The 19,613-nt window shown below is 40.1% G+C and overlaps 3 protein-coding genes and 1 pseudogene across 6 annotated transcripts in view; 1 reads left to right on the top strand and 3 right to left on the bottom strand.

Annotated features, from left to right (window-relative positions):
• Positions 1 to 19,613, bottom strand: part of LOC120736835 (cadherin-1-like) — a 271,472-nt gene that overhangs the window by 63,513 nt on the left and 188,346 nt on the right. The gene's annotated exons all lie outside the window — the stretch shown is intronic.
• On the bottom strand, positions 5,815 to 11,722 carry LOC120736846 (cadherin-1-like). Of its 4 annotated transcripts, XM_040037187.1 has the most exons (6): positions 11,442 to 11,721; positions 10,615 to 10,729; positions 7,268 to 7,356; positions 6,899 to 7,120; positions 6,746 to 6,787; positions 5,817 to 6,706 (listed from the first exon to the last, which is right to left on the bottom strand). In XM_040037187.1, exons 1-5 carry the CDS (start codon positions 11,490 to 11,492, stop codon positions 6,773 to 6,775), a joined length of 492 nt encoding a protein of 163 aa, XP_039893121.1. In that variant the 5' UTR covers positions 11,493 to 11,721; the 3' UTR covers positions 5,817 to 6,706; positions 6,746 to 6,772. The 4 variants fall into 4 exon arrangements, 3 of the variants coding, with proteins under 3 accessions (XP_039893119.1, XP_039893120.1, XP_039893121.1); XR_005696616.1 differs by having other exon boundaries at positions 5,815 to 6,706; positions 6,746 to 7,120; positions 11,442 to 11,722; XM_040037186.1 differs by having other exon boundaries at positions 5,816 to 6,787.
• On the top strand, positions 15,292 to 17,952 carry LOC120736840. Its single transcript, XM_040037178.1, has 3 exons — positions 15,292 to 16,324; positions 17,445 to 17,663; positions 17,738 to 17,952. Exons 1-3 carry the CDS (start codon positions 15,495 to 15,497, stop codon positions 17,943 to 17,945), a joined length of 1,257 nt encoding a protein of 418 aa, XP_039893112.1. The 5' UTR covers positions 15,292 to 15,494; the 3' UTR covers positions 17,946 to 17,952.
• LOC120736837 overlaps positions 18,045 to 19,613 on the bottom strand; it is a 9,569-nt pseudogene continuing 8,000 nt past the window's right edge.

Raw genomic sequence — 19,613 nt, 5'->3', positions numbered from 1 at the left:
AAGCTGTTTCTGTGCTGTGCTGAGCTCTGAAACCTGACTGAAACTCTTCAAATAAACCATTCCTCTGCAGATGATCTGTTAGCTGTTTGACAACTACTCTTTCAAGGATTTTTGATATGAAAGGAAGGTTGGAGATTGGCCTATATTTAGCTAAGACTGCTGGGTCTAGAGATGGCTTTTTGAGTAAAGGTTTAACTACAGCTAGCTTGAAGGCCTGTGGTACATAGCCGATCATTAGAGATAGGTTGATCATATTTAAGATCGAAGCATTAATTAATGGCAGGACTTCTTTGAGCAGTTTTGTAGGAATGGGGTCTAAAAGACACGTTGATGGCTTGGAGGAAGTAATTATCGAAGTTAACTCAGAAAGATCAATTAGAGAAAAAGAGTCTAACTTAACATCAATGGTACTAAGAGTAGCTGTAGATAATATTACATCTGTGGGATGATTACTGGTAATTTTTTCTCTAATGATAAAAATTTTATTTGTGAAGAAGTTCATGAAGTCATTACTAGTTAACTTTAAAGGGATTGTTGGCTCAAAAGAGCTCTGACTGTTTGTCAGCCTGGCTACAGTGCTGAAGAGAAACCTGGGGTTGTTCTTATTTACTTCAATCAGTGATGAATAGTAAGATGTTCTGGCTTTGCGGAGGGCTTTCTTATAAAGCAGCAAACTATTTCTCCAGGCTAAATGATGATCCTCTAAATTTGTGACACGCCATTTCCTCTCCAGATTACGAGTCATCTGCTTTAGGCTACGTGTTTGAGAATTATACCACGGAGTCAGGTACTTCTGATTAGAGACCTTAGTTTTCACAGGAGCTACAGTATCCAGAGTCGTACGTAGTGAGGAGGTGAAATTATTAACAAGATAATCGACCTCTGTTGGGGTAGCGTTCAGATAGCTGCTCTGCTCTATGTTGGTACAGGGCATTGAAGATGATAACAGTGGGTGGATTATATTCTTAAACTTAGTTACAGCGCTTTCAGAAAGACATCTACTTTGATAAAGTCTACTCTCCACCGCTGTGTAATCAATTATTGTAAATGTAAATGTTATCAGGAAATGATCAGACAGGAGAAGGTTTTCAGGAAACACTGTTAAATGTTCAGTTTCTATGCCATATATTAAAACAAGATCTAGAGTGTGACTAAAGTGGTGGGTGGGTTCTTTTACATTTTGAGAGAAACCAATTGAGTCTAATAACAGATTAAATGCCATGTTGAGGCTGTCATTTTTAGCATCTACATGGATGTTAAAATCACCCACAATAATTATTTTATCTGAGCTCAGAACTAAATCAGATATAAAGTCTGAGAAATCAGACAAAAACTCTGTGTAAGGCCCAGGTGGACGATAGATGATAACAAGTAAGACTGGTTTCTGAGTTTTACAGCTGGGGTGGACGAGGCTAAGCATCAGGCTTTCAAATGAATTAAAAGTCTGTCTTGGTCTTTCATTATGTGACCCGTGGTAGGTACCTATTTAAAATAGGACAGAGCCGTAGGCGCACAGTCAGTTTAAAAGAGTTTAATTTTTAATACAAAATAAAAGAAACAGTGTAACAGCAGCACCTAAAAACAATTAAAAACGTTACCTTATTAAAAACGATAAAACTGTACGATTGCCCGTGAGACAGGACAAGCGCTGCGGGGAACAGTTTAAAAACAAATCGACATAGCACACAGGTTAAAAATGGACGGCAACTCACACATGACCCCAAATGGGTAAAACACTATAGAAAAAAAAAGGCAAATCTTCGGTGCCGTCTTCACTCGGGCCCCCCGCTGTGCATGCAAGAGCGGGGAGACAAAAAAAGGATTTGTTTTCCCTGCAGCGCCTTCACCGCCTGCGAATCAATATCTGTGGTGCCTACTGATACAGAAAAAAGTAAAACAAAAAAAACAAAACCATCGACAGCCGCAGCAGTCAGTCTGTCGACTTACACCAGTTTAAAACAACTTAAAACACACTGATGTGTCGGGTCCTTTGCCCGCAGCCAGAAATCCACCTGGCAAAGCAGCAGCTCTGTACTCTGTGAATAAAAGGCAGGAGATCACTAGCTGGACAATAAAACACAGGAATATTCCTCCACTGAATTGGTTTTGTTACCTGTCCACAAGTTCGTGTCACACCCTAATAAATGTGGGTCAGTGGCGATGAAGTCCACTATACCGTTCTCACGGGAGCAATGTTTCCCACCTACAAGGGTGCAAATAACTGTAAACCTCTGCCAACAGCCAGAGCTCAAGTGGTACATTTTTGTGTAACCTACCGTTCTAACAGAAGTTTAGGGGAGGACGTAGTGATGGCCCGCTTGAAGCTGACGCTCCGGAGCGTGTGTCGAAAAAAACAACACACTGGTTCAGAAGCACTGTGTCGAGGCTTGCTTCGTTTGGCAAAAGTCACGTGACCAGTGACGTCCGAAGCTTCATTACGCACGTAACTGCTTCGGTACCTGATTCAAACGGATATAAGGAAGTGAATCATCCACGGGATTCGTGGAGTGTGTTGATGGTGACAGAGAGCGAAGAGGTGATCATTCCACTGACAGATATGGAGCCAGCGAGGAAAAGAGGACGTTCTGGCGTGTGGGAATATTTTGAGTTGATTTTGCTCAATTCATCTTATCTGCCGAAGTGAAAAACTTGAAATGTCCAAAATCATGTTTTCATAATGTAAATATCATTACAGCATGTGACTTCAGGAACACTTCCATGTGAATTAAAGCTGATGAAGACTACAAAAATGTATTTGACACTATACGTAAATTACATTGCTACAGTTTAGAAAATCATTTTGTTTATTGTTTTTAGGTGATAGTCTGCAGGACCCAGGAATACCTGCATATCTACCAGCTTGCAGTGTGGTTCCTGCACTCCACAGCCTCTTCTGTTCCATGCAAGTGGATTTTCTCCAAGGCAGGAGAAACTATTTCTAAGAAAAGAAACAGACTCAGCCAGCGCACAGTAACACTAATCCTCTTTTTAACTGTAAATAACAAAAGGGCTACCTGACACAGATCATGTTTTTACTTTGCAAGTTCTTGATTAGGGGTGGGTTTTGATTATTGCTTTTCTGATTACAATCCATGCTAAATTGAATAAAGTGATATTGATTCATTACAATCCCGTGTCGATTTGTAAATTAACGTTATTATGCCTGAAACGCCAGCATCTCAGGTTAAACCTCACAACATGTCGTCAAACACCATACAGCTAAAACAGTAACTGGGAGCAGGTTTACGGATTCTGCATACAAACGTGAACACAGAGCGCGGACCCAACGCGTCAGAGTCAGATTTTGGTGCGTCGTCGGGTCCGCGCTGTGTTTGCCTCTTTTTTTTTCGCTGGCTTCTGCAGCTGCAGGTTCATAACTCTCTGTTTACATCTCTAATTAAGTCTCACATGTGTCAGCTTTCTTTTAATAGATACGAAATTATGGATATATACTGATACATGACCAGAATTGTAATATTTCTGACTGAGGCAAAACTTTCAAGATTCCAATCAAATTGAATCGGATCCTGTATCGAATCAAAATGATTCTACAAATCAGTAACGATGCAGCCGTACTCAGCCCCTAAGCATTTTCCCTTTCCAGTTCACAATCAATCCCACCCCTAGGTCAAAAATATGTATAGGACAATTGGCCTCATCTAATATTTTGTATGAACCTGTCCAGCTGTCCAGTGATTAAATGACAAGTAGATGGAGGCAGGACTCCACAGCAGGGACATACTCCATAATGTGCTGTGCGTTATCATATGTATAATGTATATATTGCTCACTTATTGTATTTACCAACATCAAGGAGTTATGAGCAAAGAAAGGCCACACCATAGTGCATGTTTAAATAGGGAAAGTTTATTGATCAAAATATATTACGCAAATACGCATTACATTTTTTTCAGCCCCCCAATCGAGAAAACAAAACCAATTACATGTTCAAAGCAACGGAACGGTGGCCCAATATCAGAGAGAACTCCACTCTTGAGTGAGCAGTGATGATTGAGCAGTCCGTTTCATTTTGCAGATTCAAGCTGCTCTTCAAAATATTCGCCACCAGATGTCACCGGAGAGGACTGTGTTGAAAAGCTTCGAGTAATGAACCATTTTTCAATACAAGCTTCAGTGCTTCGGAAAGCTTCATTTGGCCATCACTAGGAGGACGCGTATCAGACTTTCATAGTTAAGAAACACCAACTTGCCCAACTCGGACCAAGCACTCGCAGCTTCAGGTTTGCAAAGGAATACCCAATTGCCCACACCTGCGCTTATGAAAGGAGCGAAGACCAGCTCCGCCCACCAGGGGCGGTCCCAAGTCTCCAGGTCTCACCTGTCACATTCAATTAATAGGCTGGTGTGAAAAATTGCTGCCACACCGCCCCCCCGGCCTGTGCTTCGAGATTTCTGGTAGTTAGAATGACTTGGGGGTGTTGATTCATTTAAACTAACATAATCATCCTGCTGCAACCAGGTTTCTGTAAGGCAGAGTAAATCAATTTGTTGATCAATTATTAAGTCATGTACTAACAGAGACTTGGAGGAGAGAGACCTAATGTTTAATAATCCACATTTCACTGTTTTACTCTTTGGTTCAGATGTGGATACTTTATTGTTCTTTCTTTGTAATTGTTTATGTTTAAGTTGTTTGTTGCTGGTTTTTAGTTTGTTTTTTGTCTGTTTGGGAGCTGACACAGTCTCTATGGAGATGGGTTTTTGGGGGGGTAGCAGGAGGAGAGAAGCTGCAGAGAGGCGTGTAAGACTGCAACTCTGCTTCCTGGTCCCAACTCTGGATAGTCATATTTTGGGGGGTTTAATAAATTTGTCCATATTTCTAGAAATGAGAGCTGCTCCTTCCAAAGTGGGATGGATGCCGTCTCTCCTAACAAGACCAGGTTTCCTCCAGAAGGTTTGCCAATTATCTATGAAGCCCACATCGTTTCTGGGACACCACTCAGACAGCCAGCAATTTAAGGAGAACATGCGGCTAAACATGTCACTCCTGGTCTGATTGGGGAGGGGACCAGAGAAAACTACAGAGTCCGACATTGTTTTGGCAAAGTTGCACACCGATTCAATATTGATTTTAGTGACCTCTGATTGGCGTAACCGGGTGTTATTACTGCCGACGTGAATTATGATCTTACTGAATTTACGTTTACCCTTAGCCAGCAGTTTTAAATTTCCTTCAATGTCGCCTGCTCTGGCCCCTGGAAGACAATTGACTATGGTTGCCGGTGTCTCTAGCTTCACATGTCTGAGAACAGAATCACCAATTACCAGAGTTTGACCCCCGACAGGTGTGTCGCCGAGTGGGGAAAAACGGTTACACACATGAACGGGTTGGTGGTGTACCTGGGGCTTCTGTTTAGGACTATGCTTCCTCCTCACTGTGACCCAGCCGCCCTCTTTCCCCAGCTGCTTGGGGTCTGCCGGGGAACAGCTAGCGGGGCCTACGCTATCTTCGGCTGCACCAGCTACAGGGGCCTGGCTAGCTACGGGTGAATGAAGGGTGCGAAGCCGAGTCTCCAATTCAGTAATCCTGGCCTCCAGCGCTGTAAATATGCTACATTTGTTACAGATATCATTACTGCTAAAGGAGGCCGAGGAGTAACTAAACATCTGACACAATGAGCAAGAAAGTGCAGGAGGGACAGGTGAAGTAGCCATGGTGCTAACGAGTCGGCTACGAGCTAAGCTAAGCTAGCGAAACAGTACAGAGACAGTGAGTGAATACTTTGGCTATAAATTAGGTAGTGAGTACACAGAAAGTGTGCTTCGGATGAAGCACGTGAAGATTATACTATGAAAGAAGAATGTATTTAAAAGTTGTTAAAGCTCTGCCTCCTATTATACTTTTAACACTCTAGGAACCACAAGTAAGCCCAGAGTCTGAGAGCGAAATGCTCTAATGGGGTGATACGGTACTTTAAGGTCATTAAGATAAGATGGGGACTGATTACTGAAGTATTGTATTTGAGGAGCAGAATTTTAAATTTGAGGTTTTCCATGAGGTGTTAGTGTGTTCAGTCCTGTCACACATTTACAAAGACATCATCCCAGCCCCACAAAACTCAGTAGAAACAGCTGATAAGAGTTTTACGGCCATGTACCTCCATCAAGTCAACACTTGCAGCTTAAGGTTAAGCTGCAAGGTTAAAATTAAGCTTGAAAAAAATTCCCTTCTCGGGTACCAAGGACCAGTTTGGCTACTTTTTAAATAATTTTCAATGTCCGAAAAATCACTTTGAAAGACTTTCATGAAGCTGGGAGAACACTTCAAAAAAAATTACATTAGGTAAAAGTCTGGCCTCATGCAAAATAAAGAGATGATTTCCAGAAACAACCTTCACATCTGAATGGAATGGATTGCGACAAAGAAATTGGCCCTAGCATTAAAAGTTACACTTTAGCTGTTAGCAGTGGCTCATGGATAAAGTAGCCATTCATTTCACTTTTCTTACCACATTAATCTAATCTTCCATCACTTCTTCCTCACTCCTCCACAGCTGGTGCTAGCAGCATCATCCTGTGACTGTGAGGCCCAGTTACTAGTTGCTGGTACCACTTATATTCTTTTTATTGTTTTCTCTCAGCTTTTCAGCTCCACCTGTTTGCCAATTCTTCCACACTAAACTTGCACAGCGAAGGCTGTGTCAGGTGGAATGATTGAATGGGATGCTGTCAGTGTGCAGTGGTCCTTTAAAATGGCCACTGGCCCAAAAGTGTATCGGCTTACCAGGAAAATGTCCAATATGCCAGATTATCAGTCCTGCCCTGTCTGTAAATGTGTAGTTTTGAAAAAAATATAAATAGATTTGAACTTTTCCTTCATGCCCCATTAAACAGTGTCTATAAAACATTAAACAGTCCCGTATGAAACAGTGTCTACCTCTGTGTGGTCAGCAGACTTCACTTCAGTACTGTGATGCTGATGACTGTATTCTATGTGGTCTCCATTGTGGTGCTTTCCACATTGATGACCATGATGGTGTCCACGGTGATGCTCATAATGAACTACCCTGACTGGAACTGTTATTTTCTGACCTTGAGAGTCCCATGAGTGGATGAAGAAATTCTGGTGTCCATTATAAAGAACAACTTCTCTGTTTACCTGGAAAGTAAAAAAACAAAAGTTTTATTAGTGCATCCACTACACTTCAATTCATTAGAAATGAGTTTCTACATTTCATTAGAACAATTATACAAACTTTCCTGTGATTTTTACAGTAATTCCAACTTTGCCGTCAAGTTAACTCACCATTAATACACCATCTGCCTTTACACCAAAGCGATTGTCATCAGTGCCGAAAAGAAATATTGTGCGGTTTGTGCAGTCAGTGAAGCCCACTGAGAAAGGATAGAAAAAAGTGAATCATTATAAATGTGGAACATGTAATGAAATAACTGGCAAGTCTACATCACCTTGCTGCATATGTCCTGCTGGTAGTGTTGCTGTATTTTTTAGTATTTTCCAACAGAATACCCACTAGGGCTGGGCCATATCATACCGTTCACGGTAATACCGATATAATGTTGGGCAATGACAAGAAAATGAAGTATCGCAATAGAATATGGGTAAAACGCGCATGCGCAGTGCCTTTGTTTTCATACGCACATGGCGAAAAAGGCACGGCGGCGACGGAGAATGAGGAGGGCGAAAGCGGATCATTGAATGAAACGGATGAAAAATGAAAAATGCTCCCACTTCAGTGTGGAACTGGTTTAGTTTTCGTCCATCAGATACACAACAAAGCACTATTTTTGGTAGAGCATGCTAGCAGACCGTCGTTATTACCGTGTTGTTTGGAAAATACGGCACACTTAAAATCAATCCTTTGATTTTTCTGAAAATCGACAGTGCCCCTTATAATCCCGTGTGCCTTATGTTTGAATTCTGGTTGTGTTTACTGACTGATGTTTTAGTACGACTTTGCTAAGCCTCAAACCCGCAACACTTGATGGATTGTCGGAGCATTACGTTTATCGTAGGGAGGAGCCTCGCGGAGTGATACGTACTGTGCTTAATATTATCGTATTGTGTGTGTATAAGCTCTTTTTAAGTTTTGTGGATATTATACATGGTTATGCTGAGGATATGTCGGCCAGTTTCCACTGGAAATGCCTTTTGGTTAAACTGTCAGCAAGGATTTTGCATTTGCACTGTTAAATTTTTATATAGCTTTAATGCAAAAAACAGCTGCTTGTTTAAGTGAAAATACATTGATGGTTTTTTTTGCACTAAGAAAGTTGTGGAGTTGTAAAGTATTTTGTCTAGTGTCAATTATATCGTCAGTTATATCGTTATCGCAAATTTTCAAATGTATATCGTGATAAATATTTTTGTGGTTTCCACCTGAGGCAGGAAATTTCTTTTTTATTTTGCTAAGTACTGAATTTTGCTGGAGGCTGCTCTTTGTTTCTTAACCAGTTTTACCCATGATTCCACTGGATAATGGGTAGAACTGGATTAGAAATACTTCTTATTAATGAGCAACAGTACATTTTCAAGAGACAAGGGAAAAAAGAGAAAAATGTTTGTTGTTCGTGTGCATGTGTTCTTGTGTGTGTGTCTACATGCACTAGTAAATGAGTGCATACGTTGCACATGTGGTGGCTAAAATGAAGCAAAGTGAGCATAAACATTCTCAGAACTGAGTCTTGTCCTGCACATTGAAGTTTCCTGGAGCTGGAAATAGATGCTCTGATAATGTAGATTAATTAATGTTAAAAACTAATCTTAATAATTCAGTGTCCAGTTTAACGGCCCCAGGTCAGTAGCACAGAGTTTACACTGGCCCCTGTACATTTTTTGCAGGCAAAAAAGCTTTTATTTCTATGTTTTGAAATAGTAACATTTAATACAAACAATTTATCTTTTGTATTATCCTAAATTGGCAATATTATGTTACTAAAGCCTAAAAATCTATTATAATAAAACAATAAATTCTAGTAAACCTGATGCCTCTCTTTACACCCACCCCTCCATGGCACAGGTAGCACTGTGATAGAAAGCCACAGCTGCTGTCAAAGTGTGCAACTGAAACACTATGTGGGTCTTATCTGTTCATCTATAATCACATCCTACAGGTGTGATTATAGTACAATACTATAATGTAGATTTTTTGCTGTGTAAAACAAACAGTGGTGAATTGGGGGAGCTGAAAAGTAAACTCTTCTTCACAGCTTGTTAAGCAGGTGGTTTGACGAAGGAATCCTGCTATATTTTTCCCAGCAAAGATCAGTATGTCATTTACTGTAACAAGTACTGCGAGATAAACTCTTTTAGATACGAGAAAAACAGTTTCTTTCACTCCACCTGACATCACTGTCTCACTAACTGCTCTTCCTCTTTATTCTTTGTGTGTCTAAATGTAACAAAATGTTTACATGTAAGGAATTTAATTGTGTGAATGACAATGAATACCTGCATCTGTGAAATTAAATTGTTTGCTCGACATTATGTTGTATGTCGCGCAAGACTTTTGATATGAATATTATTTCAGTGTTCCTCGCCTCACCCCCCACCCGGTGATGGCAGATGCTTTCCTCTGAGCCTGGTTCTGTTTGATGTTACTTCCTTTTAAAAGGCAGTTTTTCATCCCCACTTGAATTGAAGTGCCAAAACGTATTCATAGTTTTCTTTCTCTCTGTTTTCACCTTAGTGACTTTTGTTGTGATTTGGCACTATATAAAAGCAACTAAAGGCAAATAAAGCAAGGCAACAAGTGAATATTCATGTTAAAGTCTGCATAACTACAGTTAATTTGAAAAAGGCTACAGTCCACTTATGTTTTATATCATCTTTCAGTTTTATGAAACCTCCTTCTCTTTCAGTGCTTCATAACATCTGAATAGCAAAACCTGCTAAACAGGCTTGGGGACATTGCTCTGACCTGAGGTTAAAAGTATTTGTGAGCAGTGTGAGAGCTGAATCTGCATTCCAGAAACCTTACAACTCAGATGCAGTTGGATGCCACAACTAGTTAAGCTGGAAAAGCACCAAAAAACAGACGTGTTTTACTTCAAAGCAAGGTAGAGCTATTAATACATTGCAAGCAATACAGCATCATAGTTGTTGTTTTTTTGTTTGTTTTTTTGGGGTTGGGGGGGTTAATATGGGTGTCTGGACACAGCCTTGTCAGTGCCTTACATATGCTTTATTTAGTGATCACAAACAACAGTTTGTGGCAGAACAGATTAAAAATTATAGTATTGTTACCTTCATTGCTGCCATCTTGGACTGACAACAATTAAATGGAGGATGCTGCTAATTTCCAAGATGAAACTTGAAGTTGAGGTCCAGATGAAAATTCTGATTGGGAACTCGAATATTCTGACAAACTTAATCTGGAACAAATGGTATGATGTTGTTTGGGTTTCAACCGAGAACAACGTAAGCAGCTAACCTGTTAAAGGCCATCTGGGCATGAGGAATCCTTTACAAAAGTTTTTTCATGTAGGGCTGTAACTCACGTCTAAATGCTCCCACAGGTTTGTATAAACAAATCCTCACATATCTATTATGATATTCTACTGGATGTTAAGAAACATCAACCATTTCATTCAGGTTACCAGGAAGACACTAGATTCCTGGGTTGTTCTTACCTCTGCCCAGTCTCATGCCCGTCCTCAGGTGTTCCCTGCACACTCTGAAAATCAACAGCTCTGACTCAAATCCAGGCACACATGTCGACCTCTCAGCTATTTCTGGTGATGAGACCTAGAAGAGGAGAAAGAGTATTTTGGTTGGACCTGTAATAATAAAGTGACTAATTATAAGCAAGAGAAAATAAGAGTAACTGAATAACACAAGACAATATAACAATAACTATAACTGGCATTTTAAACAACAATTAAAATACTTTTGTTGCATCGCATAATATGAATACTTTAAGACATGTGTATATGCCATTTTTCAGAGGAAACTATAAAAAACAATAAAACTACAAAGCACAACGTCATCAGTGGAATAATGGGAATCAACATGGAGGGATATGGGGAAAAAAGCCTGCTATGCCTGTGAAACAGATTAATTGGTTTTTAAATACTGCCCAAGTTTTTTCTGCCCATTTAAAGAGTATCAGCAAGTGCTATGACTAATAAAAGTGTTCTTCTTACAATAAAAGGTTACTTGATGCATAAACACAACAAATGTGTCTGCCCCTCCGTGAGTCTGGATCTCCTGGAGGTTTCTTCCTGTTAAAAGGGAATTTTTCCTTGCCACTGTCGCCAAGTACTTGCTCCTAGGTGGTCCTTAGATTGCTGGGGTTTTGAGGTGACTGTTGTTTTGACTTGGCGCTTTCCACATGAAAATGAATCTAATTTTATTTAATTGCAGCAGGTAATGTAACATTAACCATATTTATTTTAAGTAACTTTAAACAGAATGGAAAATGACAGAAATTAATTATAACAAAAGGAAGACGTCTCACCTGAAAAATGATGACTAAAGCGCCAAAAACCGCAAACCAAGCAGTCCCCATCTCTCCAAATCCCCTCTTTAATATTCCTGTTCTTCCTGTCGCACCGTAAGTGTAGCTTCAGCAACTGGGTGTGAGCTGGATGGAAGTAAGTTTAAGTACTTTCAGCAGATGATGTCAGGTTACAGGTGCGCAACACCCTGGTTCCGTCATGCGTGAAGAGACATAACATGGTAGTTTCTGTTTCTGTTCCTGAGTACTTCACACAAGGGCGTAGATTTGGCATGGACAGAAGGGACATGTCCCCACCAATATCCAGCGATTATTGAATTGTCCCCACCAATAATTTGATCTCTTTGAGTAAAGAAAAACAACCCGATAGAAAGAAAAAACAAAAAAAACATCTGTCAGCGTCTCATTCACCCAGCGGTGCAGAAAGAGTTAGATTATGTTCTCTACTTGAGTCCTGCGTCATGTGAGAAATATGGCCAATGTGATTGGCTGTGCTTTTCAGTGAGCTCTGTTTAGTTTTAGCAGCGGCAAGCCTGCGCTGCCAGGAGGAGAGGAGGATGGCAGCAAAAAGGAAGAACCTGGATATAAGAAAGTATTTTTCAAAGAAACCTGTAAGTCACTTAAACTCAAGTTCACTCATAAAATGTGTCCGTCATAATAATGTTACAGGCTATGCTATAGGCTTTGGCCCACATCAGTCTAAAATTGTATGTACCCATTAATAACGTGTTTTGGAAACTAACTGCACAACAGGCAGCACTCCAAGAGCAGCATTTCTAATTTTGATTGAAGCTGTCGGAGAAAACGGCAGCCTCGAGCGAGCCAGGATATTAGTTTACAGAGGCTGTTAAAATTATACGTCTAAAGTCAAAATGTTGGTGACAATTTTATCCTAATGGTGCTGACATATTCATAGGGTTAATTTTTGAGACAAAATATCATGAGGTAGTCACGATTTTGCAAATATTCCACCTTGTAGTGCAGTTTGCACAAATTGTTGTAAAAATGCACTCACCCTACAAACATTACTGATGAGTCAAGCTCTGCACAATTTGACAGAAACACTGAAGCAGCTGCACATTTTATTCTTATTGTCATGTATGTCCTATTTGTCAGGTGACAGAAGAACCAACACAAAGCTCAGAGAGTAATGGTGACACAAGATCACAGGTGAAATTGGATGATGACCTGTTGTTTCAATGACTGTATTTGAAGCACATGTGTGACTGCATGTATTTGAATGTCTCACTGTTATTTATCAGGTGACAGAGGCAGCTCTGCCATGTTGTAGCTCAGACAGAGGTGAAGAGGCGAGGTCACTGACAACATAACTGAAGTAATGTTGTTAAGTCCTTGAACTCATGTTTATTGTCATGACTGTATTTCAGGGCTGGACTGGCCATCGGGCATACCGGGCATTTGCCCAGTGGGCCGCTCGTGATTTTTCGTTTTTATGGGCCGATGGGGTTTTCTTCCTTTTCTTTTTTTAACGGTATAAATGAACGGTGGTGGATTGGCCAGTTGGTCATGATCGACTCTGGGCTGGACCAATTACAGCCGAGGAGGTCAAACTTTAAAGTTAAGGTGAAAAGGAACGTGATTAGTCCCGTACTACTTCAGCCAGAAAGTTGCTAATTGAATCATGAAACTGATCAATGATCAGCTGATTGGCTTTTCTCTCTGAGCCAGAAAGAGGAAACCAGCGGAGGTCGCATTAAACAACAGCAGCACGTTTAAGCTTGATCAGCTGTTGTTAGCATTTATTTAATATTCATTTCTAGTATCAGCTGATGTTTGCTGGAGCCACAGCTGTAAAGCTGCTGGTCAGGATGTCGGTTTGGTTATCTGGTGAGAGGGAAACATGAAGATGAAACCAGGAGATGTCCTTACTGAATCATCAGAGCTGAACAGGTGATGGAGAAACAGGTTTACCTTTTAGGTAACATGAATGAGTTGAAGGGAAGTTATGAACTGTTTCTGAGAGACAAATAACACCAGGATCCTTTTCTAAGTAGCTGACAGCTGGTAACTGTGCAGGGGCGGGTCTAGCAAAGTTTTGCCAGGGGGGCAGGTAGGGCATTAACAGGGAGAGGGGGGCACAAAGAAATACTTTTCTATCTTATTCTCATTTAAAATGTCTCGCTTTTAACAAATAATTATCTGAATCTTTCAACCAACATTTTCATCTGATGTAAAATGTATAGAAATCCATTATTGTATCCAGTAAATATTAAGTCTCGTTAGTATATACCCTAGTAAGTTATAGTATTCTTTAGATTTAACCTGTGTGTTTCGGTTCTCCATATTCCATGTTCACTTCATGTTTTGCTTTTGTACCAGCAATAAAGCTGAGGTCTTTGAGTTTCAAGTTAGTGTCTGAGTCCTGCGTTTGGATCCTCCTCTCCGCCTGCCCGCACACAGAGCCCTGACACTTACAGTCTCATTAAAAATAATCATCACTGGCTCATAGTAAAGCTAGTTTCCAGAAACATTACCAAATGTGGCCACAAAATGGGACTCGTTTACAGGACGGCTGGAGCAATAAAGCACAACAGAATGATTGAGGTTGTCTGCAGCATTTGTTTTGCTGAAAAAAACCCTGCAAGATAAAATTAAGGTGGGCTGCTCTGCAGCTGTCACTATAGAAATGCTGTTTCATGAGTCTTTGTGCTAAATGTTCTGTTGGTTTCCCTTTACATTCAGGTTCTGTTTCCTTTTATTTCCATCTACACATACAAACATCCAAAAAATTCCCTTTGCTATGATCATGTGACATCAGGATCTTGATGCTGCATCTCTTTATTAAAATCCAACACCAGATCATTTCTGTTCACATTCTTCCTGAGCTCCATTTGAAAGCTCGACGATGTAAAGCAACTGGCCAACAATCCATAAGGAAAAACCTTCATCTTGTGTCTTTCTGCCTGGAGCTAAAAGACTGTATGTTATAGAGCTCTTCTCCCTGACTTCAGCTCTATGTCGCTCTGTCTGTATCGTGCTGAAGTCTTGAGAGGACATGATGACTCCATGTTTTTGAAGGGGGACCTCAGAAAGCCAAGAATATCCCCCTGAAGCTCCTGGTCTTAGCGACTAGGGGCTTTCTGGATCTCCACGAGTGCTTCTCACCACTGTAACCGAGTCAGCTGTTCTGGAGTGGAAGAAAGAGGAGAGACGTGTGTTTGGGTTGGTGGCATCAATTTATTTACTTTTTATTTATTTTAACTAAAGACCAGAGATGGGCAGTAATGCGTTACTATAATCAGATTACTTTTTTCAAGTGACAAATAACGTAAGGGATTACTATCGCACACTATAATTAGATTACTGTTGCTTTCCCCGTAAGCTGCCTTACTGAGAGTGTCATGAGACACCCTCTTCAATTCTTACCTCTGTACAGACACAGCCTGCTCAGTTTCAGCCATATGGAAGGTTTATTGGACAGGTCTTCACGGTGCAAATGACAATGACGTAAAAAGCAACTGGAAAAACATCCATACACTGCAAAAGATGGACGAATCCCCCATGATGTCACAAAGTTATTGCTCAAGTCTAGTTGTGTAATCTCCAGGTGAGCATTTTAAAGGCTGTGACTCTGGTGGTTTGACAGGAGAGAGGGGTATATTACGGTGGCTGGGAAGTGCAAATCGCAACAAATTAAAAAACTGCAACAAATTAAAAACCCGCAACAAATTACTAAACCCGCAACAAATTACAAAACCCCACAACAAATTACAAAAACCCGTAACAAATTACAAAAACCCGCAACAAATTACAAAAACCCACAACAAATTACAAAAACCCACAACAAATTAAAAAAAACCCACAACAAATTACAAAAACCCACAACAAATTACAAAAACCTGCAACAAATTAAAAATCCTTGACGGAAAGGGATTGTCTGAAATAGCGGAAGTGACACAACGATTAGGCTTACTCCATATTTGTAGCTCAGAAAAGTGATTTGGGATGTAAACAAACGTCGAGAAACGCACTCCTCACAGCGCTTCCTCATTACCCTGACGGTGCTCGCTGCACTACATAGAGAACCGGAAAATGTTTTGCCCGTTTTGTGGCGTTAGCTTCTGCCTCTTCACCCCTTTTTGTGCTTCCTGTGGACGGTCTCTGGAGCTTTTGCGGGACACAGACCAGGCCGAAGGATCAGACAAGCTACAGTACTGCATTAAATATTTCAACGAAGGTCACTCTTATAGTGTTATCATGGACATGATGTTAACTTTGCATGGTGTGAAGACGAGTTTAAGGAGTCTTAAAAGTAAACTCAGTAATGCTGGACTTTACCGAAGAAAACATTTTCACTCCAGAACAACAATCATTAACGCAATCAGAGCGGAGCTTCAAGGACCTGGGCGATTGTTTGGGTATCGAACAATGTGGCAGGTACTTAAACAAAAGCATCATCTTAAAGTGAAGAGGGATGATGTGATGAAAATACTCCGGGAGCTTAATCCTCATGGATGCCAGATGAGAACACGCAGAAGATTCATTAGGAGAACCTATCATTCGCTGGGACCCAACTATTTGTGGCATGCTGATGGTTATGACAAGCTCAAACCATTCGGTTTGGCCATTTCAGGGTGCATTGATGGATTTTCACGCAAGGTTTTGTGGCTAGAATGTGGACCAACCAATAATAATCCAGTGGTCATAGCTTACTATTACTTGTCATGTGTTGGGAGCCTTGGTGTTGTACCGATGAGACTGAGAACTGACTGTGGGACAGAAAACGGCATTATGGCTGCAGTTCAGTGCGCACTACGTCACCATCATGATGACCACTTCAGCGGAGAGTCCAGTCACATGTTTGGTTCATCAACGAATAACCAGCGAATTGAGTCCTGGTGGTCCATATATCGAAAAGGAAGGTAAATATAACATTTAAGTTTCCCTGATATTTAAAGGTATAACAAATTTGAATGTTGTGCAAAAGTTGATTTATAGTCAGTCTGCCCCAGGGCAGCTGTGGCTACAACTGTAGCTGCCTCCACCAGTGTGTGGATGTGAGAGTGAATGAATAGTGGTATTGTAAAGCACTTTGAGGGCCTCGAAAAGTGCTATATAAATGCAATCCATCATTATTATTATTATTATTATTATTTCAGTAATTCAACTTAAAAAGTAAAACCGATATTAAATACTCATTATTTGCCAAACTAGACATTTTTAGCCCATTTAGTAATTATGATGATTATGATTTTGAACTTAAGAAAACCCAACTTCAAAACCAGAATATTGTGAAAAGGTTAATTATTTTAGACTTAAAGTGCCACTCTACTATGAGCTAATTAATTCAAATCATCTGCAAAGGGTTCCTGAGCCTCTAAATGGTCTTTCTAATTTAGGACGACTCACAGGATGGACATGACTGCTGTCCTGACAGCTGCGGGGGAAAAAACACATAATTGACACCCTCCATAAAGAACACCTTAAAAGACGTTGTCTGTTCCCAGAGACTATCAAAGCACATTAATAGAAAGTTTTGTCCAATGTAAGTGTGGATGAAAGGGGTGTCACATAGTGTAGTGGCTAAGACCGCAAGGCTGCTACTGAAGCATCCTGGTCTTCCATAACACCTCAACAGATCCACAGACTGATTGCATCCATACCACGCTGCATGGAGGCAGTAATTTATGCAAAAAGGACCCAAACAAATAGAACAGGTTTTTCACAATTTCTACGTCTTAATTATTAACATTATAACAAATACTTGAAATGCCTCACTTTGTATGTAATGAGTCAATATCGGTAATTTCACATTTAATTTGAATTACTAAAATAAATGAACTTTTGCACATTACTCAAATGTTTTCGATTTTTGCCTGTATGCAATCCCTTTCAATAGAAAACATTTAAACTGACTGGAGTCTATATATGATTCAGTTTAAAATGAACTGTAAAGTGCCATGCGATGACATGTTGTGAAACGATGCCATGTAAACTAACTAAACTATTTCTAAACAATTTTTTTTTAAACAATTTCTGTAGGGCTCAGTTTTGGTTGGAGCTGTTTGCGGATCTTCGAGACGCCGGATACTTCAATGGAAGTCATGAGCATCAGTGCCTTTTGAGATTTTGCTTCACTGACATTGTTCAGAAGGATCTTGATGAATGTGTGAAGTTGTGGAACACTCATCGGATTCGTCCCTCAAGAACAGCTTCATGTCCAGGAGGCGTGCCAAATGAACTGTACTACCTACCCCACAGGTAATGGATAATAATGATCAAATAATTACTTTGTGTAAACATATATTAATGCAATTGTCTTCCATTGACCACAGATACGGCTCCAGGGACTGTGGATTCCTGATTCAACAATCTGAACTGGACACTTTTCCTGAGTCTAGGCTGTCAGTAGTTGTATGTGGGGACTCAAACATACAGGAGTATCTGAATTTTGTAATGGAGCAAAATCATTTTCAGAAGCCAGTCTGCTGGGAGTCTGCCACTGAACTCTACATGAAGTTATTAGAAATTGCAAATTTCTAAAAAAAAACCCCAAAAAACCCCCCAAAAAAAAAAACCCTTTCTTTTTTTTTTCTTTTTCTTTTTTTTTTTTTTTACCAAAACCTATAGCATATGCTGTATTTTTGTACTAGGCTACATGAGTTGGCTGAAGATGCCAAAAGTTTAAGTTAGTGTTTGTAAAAGCACATTCTTACTGCAATGTCTTGCTAATTGTGATCCTTGTTTAGCTGATGGAAGTTGAGATACAGTCCTGAAGATTTCGATAAATAATAAAATCATATCTTGCACTGTGTTGTGGGTTTATTACAACTTTTAAGAGTAGAACACGGTGCACTTTTAAATGCCTTTACTTTTAGCAGCACTGTCAAACCTTTGAACAAATCAAGTCAAGCCATTGTATTTTAAATCTCCTTTGAACATATGTACCAAGATTTTAGAATAAAAAAAAAACATGCTCAAATACACAACTGATTTCTGGATAAGTCCTGTATCAAAAAACCTACAGAACTTACAATGTAATGCCAAGAAGAAGCAGCTGTAAGTGACTGGGTTACCTTATAAAATTACAATAAACCTGGTAAACCAAAATGGATTTGTGCTGTACCACTAGTATGTCCCACCTTCTCCTATTCATAACATATTTTTAAAAAATCTTGACTTAAAAACTTGAGAAACAAATCAACAGCAGGTTTGAAATACAAGGCCAGACATCCTAGAAACATCCAAATCCTGGGGAATTTTGAATTCCAAAATCCATGTTGGATTTAAACACAGAATATGAGGTTGTCATGGGTAGTTTCAATAAGTTTAAGCATGTATTTGCCATTGGGAATAAAGAGTCATCCAGGAACTGTAGGCTTGGTAGTGGATCTAATCCAGAAGGTGGCAGTGACGTTAGCCCAGTTGCAAACATCAGAACATCGCCCACCGACACAGCAGTTTGTGATTCTGCAAAGAATAAAAAATAAATTAAAAAAATTATATATGTATATGTGAATTCAACACATTGTTTTGTAAATAGTACTAAAAGAAATACTGGTACAGTGGGGCAAAAAAGTATTTAGTCAGCCACAGATTGTGCAAGTTCCCCCACCTAAAATGATGACAGAGGTCAGTAATTTGCACCAGAGGTACACTTCAACTGTGAGAGACAGAATGTGGAAAAAAAAAATCCATGAATCCACATGGTAGGATTTGTAAAGAATTTATTCGTAAATTAGGGTGGAAAATAAGTATTTGGTCAATAACAAAAATACAACTCAATACTTTGTAACATAACCTTTGTTGGCAATAACAGAGGTCAAACGTTTACTATAGGTCTTTACCAGGTTTGCACACACAGTAGCTGGTATTTTGGCCCATTCCTCCATGCAGATCTTCTCGAGAGCAGTGATGTTTTGGGGCTGTCGCCGAGCAACACGGACTTTCAACTCCCGCCACAGATTTTCTATGGGGTTGAGGTCTGGAGACTGGCTAGGCCACTCCAGGACTTTCAAATGCTTCTTACGGAGCCACTCCTTTGTTGCCCGGGCGGTGTGTTTTGGATCATTGTCATGTTGGAAGACCCAGCCTCGTTTCATCTTCAAAGTTCTCACTGATGGAAGGAGGTTTTGGCTCAAAATCTCACGATACATGGCCCCATTCATTCTGTCCTTAACACGGATCAGTCGTCCTGTCCCCTGGCAGAAA

The sequence above is a fragment of the Simochromis diagramma genome, unplaced genomic scaffold, assembly GCF_900408965.1.
Source record: "Simochromis diagramma unplaced genomic scaffold, fSimDia1.1 OVJJ01000197.1, whole genome shotgun sequence".
Taxonomy (NCBI): Eukaryota; Metazoa; Chordata; class Actinopteri; order Cichliformes; family Cichlidae; genus Simochromis; species Simochromis diagramma.
The sequence above is the reverse complement of the archived record's forward strand: the minus strand, read 5'-3'. Positions and strand labels throughout refer to the sequence as shown.

Coding starts and splice junctions, on each gene's coding strand:
- LOC120736846 (XM_040037185.1), bottom strand. CDS start 11,492: ATGGGGACTGCTTGGTTTGCGGTTTTTGGCGCTTTAGTCATCATTTTT. Junction 7,357..10,614: donor GGGCATGAGACTGGGCAGAG/GTAAGAACAACC, acceptor ATCCTTTCTCAG/TGGGCTTCACTGACTGCACA. Junction 7,121..7,267: donor AGGCAGATGGTGTATTAATG/GTGAGTTAACTT, acceptor TTTACTTTCCAG/GTAAACAGAGAAGTTGTTCT.
- LOC120736840 (XM_040037178.1), top strand. CDS start 15,495: ATGTTTTGCCCGTTTTGTGGCGTTAGCTTCTGCCTCTTCACCCCTTTT. Junction 16,325..17,444: donor TCCATATATCGAAAAGGAAG/GTAAATATAACA, acceptor CAATTTCTGTAG/GGCTCAGTTTTGGTTGGAGC. Junction 17,664..17,737: donor CTGTACTACCTACCCCACAG/GTAATGGATAAT, acceptor CATTGACCACAG/ATACGGCTCCAGGGACTGTG.